Source organism: Carlito syrichta, unplaced genomic scaffold, assembly GCF_000164805.1.
Source record: "Carlito syrichta isolate Samal-C Ts95f unplaced genomic scaffold, Tarsius_syrichta-2.0.1 Scaffold120518, whole genome shotgun sequence".
In the NCBI taxonomy this organism is placed as follows: Eukaryota; Metazoa; Chordata; class Mammalia; order Primates; family Tarsiidae; genus Carlito; species Carlito syrichta.
This window is the reverse complement of record NW_007064614.1, coordinates 107,355-114,147: the sequence shown is the minus strand read 5'-3', so window position 1 is coordinate 114,147 and position 6,793 is coordinate 107,355. Positions and strand designations below refer to the sequence as shown.

Genomic DNA, 6,793 nt, shown 5'->3' with positions numbered 1-6,793 from the left:
TCTGCCCCCACCGCGGCTGGAAGGCCCACATCTGCTCCCATGAGGAGGACGCGGGCGTCGTCTGTGCAGGTGAGGGGGTCCCTGTGCCGCCTTCGGGGAAGCTCCTCTGATGACGACCCAGGGACCCCAAGGCCTTAGACCCCACACGTCTGAGCATGCAGCAGGCGACACGCCAGCTTCTACTCCCTGCTCCGAGTCCAGTATCTCCCACCCTCACCCTCTGTGGCCCCCAACTGACCACCACTGGGGTGGCCCAGCCCTGCCTTGCCCCTCTCCCAGGAACGCAAGCGGCCTCCCTACTCCCCACAGCTCACAGCTTGTTTCCCTGCAGGGCAGCGTGTGGCTAACTCGAGGGATGGCCCCACCTCCCCGCTGGATGGGGATCCGTGGCCAGGGCTGTCTGGGGAGCTGAGCCTCAGCTCGGAGGAGCCCCCGGTGACACCTGGTGAGCCCAGAGGACTTGGCACCCACCCCTGCCCAGGGCTCTCCTTCCTGCTGCAGCTGTGGGAGGCAGTCACTAAGCCCTCCCAGGGGACCTCCCGGGAGACACCCGCTGTCTCCTTCACAGACCGGGGAATTCTCCATCACCTCAGCCCCTCGGAAAGGGAGGCCTGGTCCCCAGGTGGCAGGGAGGAGGAGCAGCTTAACCCCTGACCTCTGGCTGCCCCCCACCCAGCACCCCGCCCAGCCGGGAGCCCCCAGAACGGCTCCCGCAAGAAGAGCCCCCGGCCCAAGCAGGCCAAGTCCACCCGGGCCCCTGTGCTGACAACCGGAACCCCCCGCCAAGGTAAGCTCCCTGCAGGTGTCCCCCCCCTCGAGTCTGGGCACCATGAGACTCTAGGCCCAGCCAAACCAGGATGCCAGATGTCCTCTCCCCAGCTAGCATCCTCGAAGGATTCCATCCCTCACTGCATCCCTTCCTTGGGGGCTCAGAGAGTCAGCCCAGTCTCCCTCTTCTTCCTGACCCCCACCCTGTCAGGAGACCCAGGTGTACTGCCCTGCACAGGTCATGGCTCTCTCCCTTTAAGGGGCCATTGGGAGGCAGATCTCAGGCCACTGCACCCTCTAGGCCTCAGTTTCCCCAGGTGAAGACCGAAGAAGGGGTGTCTGTATCTGCCGCTCACCAGCTGCACCACCCTCCTGCCCGCCCCGCAGAGCGGCTGCGCCTGGTCTCAGGTCCCCACGGGTGCGCCGGCCGCCTGGAGGTCTGGCACGGAGGCCGCTGGGGCACCGTGTGTGACGATGGATGGGACCTGCGCGACGCTGCTGTGGCCTGCCGGGAGCTGGGCTGCGGGGGGGCACTGGCCGCCCCCGGGGGCGCCCGGTTCGGGCCTGGTGTGGGGCCTGTCTGGATGGACGACGTGGGCTGTGGAGGAGGAGAACAGGCCCTCCGCGACTGTCCCCGAAGCCCCTGGGGCCGCAGTAACTGCGACCACAGCGAGGATGCCGGGCTGGTCTGCACTGGTACGTTGGCGGTGGGTGGCTGCCTCCCACCTCCCTCAGGTCCCAGTCCCTCTTTTCTGTTCTGGAACCTGCGGAGGGCCTGAACCCAGGGCTGCCCTGTCCTCTGCATGTATGACGCCCACCCTGGGAGCAATCCAACGCCCCCCTCGTCCGGGTGCTGCCAATGTTCTCTGGGGACTGCAGGAGTAGGGCTTGGGGCATGGGCCCAACGCTCAGCCCTGTCTGGGGCTTGGGCCAGTGACCATCTCTCTGATCCTCAGTTTCCCTGATGGAGCAGTGTGGCTAAGAATGCCCACCTCAGGCTGGAGCTGAGTCCCTGGGTGCAAGGAGTCCTGTCTGTCCCTGGCCACTTGGCCAGCATGAGCGTCTCTCCTGTCCTCAAGGGGCCTGAGGTGGAAGGAGGGAGCGACGGCAGTGACTTGGGGGCAGGGTGGGAGGACTGACTAGTGAGCCTCTACCTCCCTCTATACCCCCCCCATCTAGCCTGGGGTCTAGCTGTCTCCTGCTCCCACCCCAGTCCCCTTCCTCCTAGACCCCAGCAAGGGCCAGAGAGGGGGAAGCTGGGTAAGGGCTTAGGGGCGCCCTCCTTCCCTCCCTGCCCCTCCTATCTTCTCTCCTCCCACAAATATTCATGACACACCGTATCCATGGCTGGGCATGGAAACCACAAAAGAAGCCCCAGCCCTGGCCCTCCTGGACTGTGCAGTCCACTGGCTGCAGGGCCGCAGTGGTGTTTCATAAGTGCTGGACATGGGGTAGGATAAGCTGCAGGTGCCTGCCCAGGAGGGGGTCAGAAATGCTGAAGTCAGCTGATGTGGGGGGGTGGAGGAGAAATGAGGACTTGACCTGAGTCCCTGCTGTGTGCCAAGTATCCTGAGCCTCACACACTCCCTGGGGTGACTTCCCTCTCTCTTCACAGATGTGGGACGGAGCCTCAGAGGGGTGACAGTGACAGAATGACCCAAGGTCACAGGCCTAGCAAGCCCCAGGCCCTGACCTCACCCCTCCGGGTCTGTCTGGACCCAGACCAAACGTCTGTCCTGCCGCAGTAGGGATGCGATGGGGTTGGAGACCAGGGGGACGCAGAGGGGTCAGAGTGGGGCAGAGGGCCTGTGGGGTGGGGTGGCGCCTTCCATGCCTGGCGTGGGGGCAGAGACGGGGCTTCGGTGCAGAGTCTACTGGAGGTGAGTGAGGCTCCGGACAGAAAAAGGGAGGCCGCTGGGGAGAAGAGAGAAGCACCAACAGTGCTGGGGCAGTTGGGGCGACACCAGCATCTCATTTAACTCCCACTGCAACCTGGGAGGGAGACATCCCATCCTTGTCTGCAAGTGAGGAAGTTCCAAGACGATTGCTCTGACTCCTCCCTCCATTTCTTCTCCAGAACAGGGACTGGGGTGACACCCCACTATGTCAGGGGTGGAGAGATGGGCTCCACAGGCCTAGGGGTGCCCAGCTCCTACCCTGGAAAGGCCCAGCGGAAGTGTCCCCTAAGGCCAACAAGACTAGTGGCTCTCAAAGGGGCAGGGGGACCTCCCCCCCACTCCCCAGGGGATGCCAGGCAATGTCTGGAGGCACTTTGGTTGCCACAACTGGAGGGGCAGCTGCTGGCACCTGGTGGGTAGAGGACATTGTGCAGGACAGCCTCCATGATAAGGAGCAGTCCGTACCCAGATGTCAGTGGCCCTGGGGTTTGGACTCCTGGTTTAGAGGACTGGGAAGCCACAGCTGAGAGATGGGAGATGGGGGAGCGGGGATCAGAGTCAGTGCTCCCGACATTCCCGCCCCCCCAGAGGGAGACACCTGCCAGTGTGGGCTTTGAGCCCAGGACGTCTGGCCGTGGAGCCTGTTCCTCACTTGCAGACTGAAGATGGAACCTTGGCTTCTCAGTCTCCCCGGAGATGAGGCTGACCCATCCATAGCTCAGTTCCAGTGCGTCCAGCCTGGTCTCTTGGCTGTGTCCCCTTCCCCCACCCAGGCCCAGCCCCCCGACTGCGCCTGGCCGATGGCCCCCACGGGTGCGCCGGCCGCCTGGAGGTCTGGCATGGCGGGCGCTGGGGCACCGTGTGTGACGACGCCTGGGACCTGCGTGATGCCGCCGTGGCCTGCAGAGAGCTGGGCTGTGGGGGGGCGCTGGCCGCCCCTGGGGGCGCCTTCTTTGGAGAGGGGTCTGGACCCATCATCCTGGATGACCTCCGGTGTCGGGGAAACGAGACGGCCTTGCGATTCTGTCCGGCGCGGCCCTGGGGCCAGCATGACTGTCACCATCGTGAGGACGCGGGGGCCGTGTGTGATGGTGAGGAGGCTGTGAGGGAAGGTGCAAGGGGGCTGAGGTGGCCCTGGAGTCATGGGGAGAAGCGCCCCTCGCTCCCTCTATACAAATTTCCCATGTTCCCCTCCTTTTCTCCTCTGTGAAACATCAGCAGTTCTCCACTCAGGGTGATTACCTAAGGGGACGTTGGGTAATGTCTGGAGACTTTTTTTTTTGAGTTGTGGTCTCACTGTCACCCAGGCTGGAGTGCAGTGGCATGATCCGATGATCATAGCTCACGGCAGCCTCAACCTCCCACCTCAGCCTCCTGAATAGTGAAACTACAGGCACCACCATGCCCAGCTAATTTTTAAATTTTTTATAGAGACGGGGTCTCGCTAGGTTGCCCAAGCTGGTCTCAAACTCCTGGGCTCAAGCAGTCTGCCCACCTTGACCTCCCAAAGTACTGTGATTACAGGTGTGAGCCACCATGCCCGGCCTGGAGACTTTTTTGATGGTCCTAACTGGGAGTGGGGGTGCTCCTGGCATTGGTGGATAGAGACCAGAGACGCTGCTCACCACCCTACAATGCCCAGCACGACCTGCATGGCAGAGAATGACTCAGCCCTAAATGGAAAGAGTACAGAGGCTGAGCCTCTGTCCTGGAGTAGCCTTTGTTGGCCCTGCCTCCTCTGCCCCAGCGAAAGCCAATCTCCTCCCTGTAGAAGGTCACCTCCTTCTCTGTCACCCCCGAGATCCCAACAGCCTCTCCCCTCTCTACTCCCTTGCTCCCCATTCACACTCTCCTCTGGTCAGGCTGGGGATGTGGGGGGCCTGGGCTGTCTTGCGGGGGGTCGGGAAGGGAGCTCCCTGCATGCAGCTAGGAGGATGGAGACTCAGTGAGGGGGTGGGGCAGAGGTGGGGGCACAGGCTCTGGGACGGAGGGTGGGCAGTCATCACTTCTTCCTCCACAGGCATGCCCCTGGGTGTTGTCCCTCCCACGGCCCCTGCAGTGGACAGCAACAGATCCACGTCCAGGGAGGCAGCCTCCAGGCCTCTGACCACCATGGTGAGCCAGGCCCCGGGGACAGCAGATGCTGCACCTCCGCCAACCTCTCCGACAGCCCCGCGGGAGCCTGGGCCGGAAGCCGGTGAGTCCTTACTGCTCCCCCTTGCATCTGTTCCTCCCCCAGCTCTGAGACTGTCTCCCGGGGGGCCCTCCTGCACAGCAAGAGGGGGAGGGTGGGAGCTCAGGCCCACTCAGAACAACACCGAGCTTAACTGAATGAATGCCTGCTGGCCTGTTCGGACACACGTGATCATTTTGGAACAAGGGACCCTGCCTTTTCATCATTTACTGGGCCCCCAAAATTCTGAGCATGTCCTAGAAGGAGAAAAGGATGATAGGCTGCGAGCCTGCCCTTGGGCTTTTGGCTTCCCGAGACACAAGAGTGGCTGTGGACCTGTCCAGGGTACTCTGGCAAGTTCCCAGTACCAGCCCCGCTCCAGAATGCTCTTTGCCTTGGAGCTGCTGGCTCTTTGGCAGAGGGGGGCAATTGGTTCTGCATCCTCCCCCCAAGTACTGATAGGCCTGGATCAGTGGTGGCAGGTAGGTTTGTTTTGTTATTTTGAGTCGGGTCTCACTCTGCTGCCCAGTCTGGAGTGCAGTGGCATGATCAGGGTTCACCACAGCCTTACCTCCTGGGCTCAGGTGATCCTTCCACCTCAGCTTCCTGAGTAGCTGGGACCACAGGTGCATGCTGCCACACCTGGCTAATTTTTTTGATTTTTTTTTTGTAGAAATGGGTCTTGCCAAGTTGCCTAGGCTGGTCTTGAACTCCTGGGCTCAGCTGGGTGCAGTAGCTCATGCCTGTAATCCCAGCACTTTGGGAAGCAGAGGCAAGAGGATTGCCTGAGCCCAGGAGTTTGAGCCTGGGCAATGTGGCAAAACCTCGTCTCCACAATAAATCAAAAAATTAGCCAGGCATGGTGGCACATGCCTGTAGTTCCAGCTACTTGGAAGGTTGAGGTAGAAGGATCACCCGAGCCCAGCAGGTCGAGGCTGCAGTGGCCATGAGCATCCAGCCTGGGTGACAGAGTGAGATTCCAACTCCAAAAAAAGAACACCTGGGCTCAAGCTATCCTCCTACCTCAGCCTCCCAAAGTGCTGGGATTACAGGGGTGAACCACCGTGCCTGGTAGTTGTCATTTAAAAATATAGGTCTTATTATTATTCAGGTATGGTGAGGCCCACAGATCAAAAGATGATGGCCATCAATAGGATAGTTTATTATAGCCCTCAAGAAGAGGGAGGAATGTCATGCCATGCAGGGTCACACAGGGAAGCATGGGATGGTCAGGAGGCAGAAGCTTTTAGTGTGGATTCTGCAGCAGGGAACAGGCAAGGCCAGGTGGCAGGCTTAGAATCCACCGGTTTGGATAAGTTCTGCCAGCCATGGGACATAAGGCTTGTCCTAAACTGTCTAGCAGCTGGCTCTGGGGTGAGGGCAGGTGCACCATGGCCCAGAGTGTGAGAGCGCAGTGGAGCAGGTGGCAGGGTATGGGCTCTGGGTTGAGGACTACACACCCAAGTCATTTACTGTCTCTGGGAATTAGCTAACCCTGGGAGGGGCCATCCTTCAGCTCAGCAAGGTCCCAACAAGTCAAGCATCAGGAATACAGAAAATAAAGACATGGTTAACACAGCTGTCTCCTCAAGGTTGGGAAAGGCCGAACAAAAGCAGCAACTTGTTTTCAATATCATCATCATTTCTGGGGGCCTCTTTCTCCTTTTTCTGAATAATAATAGTAACTACCTTTGAGCACATACTGGTGCATCATGACAGAAGCTGTTCCTAGTTCTTGCCATGTCTTAATCCAGGTGAAATTTGTACCCGCTGATGGTGTGGGTACCACTTGCTCTCCACACTAAACACAAGGCACACAATAAAAAAAAACTGGAAATGCCAGTATTCAAGCAAAAGCAATTTGTTCCAGAGCCCACATTCTTTTTTTAAAAATTTGTGGTAAAATATACATGACATAAAATGTACCATTTAAACCTTTTTTTTTTTTTTTTTT

At 59.6% G+C, this 6,793-nt stretch overlaps 1 protein-coding gene across 1 annotated transcript in view; it reads left to right on the top strand.

Annotated features, from left to right (window-relative positions):
- SSC5D (scavenger receptor cysteine rich family member with 5 domains) overlaps positions 1-6,793 on the top strand; it is a 33,339-nt gene that overhangs the window by 1,123 nt on the left and 25,423 nt on the right. Inside the window, exons 2-7 of the mRNA XM_021707575.1 lie at positions 4-69; positions 332-445; positions 677-787; positions 1,156-1,464; positions 3,440-3,757; positions 4,687-4,863. Of these exons, the coding sequence (XP_021563250.1) occupies positions 4-69; positions 332-445; positions 677-787; positions 1,156-1,464; positions 3,440-3,757; positions 4,687-4,863 (1,095 nt within the window). The remainder of the gene's footprint in view (positions 1-3; positions 70-331; positions 446-676; positions 788-1,155; positions 1,465-3,439; positions 3,758-4,686; positions 4,864-6,793) is intronic.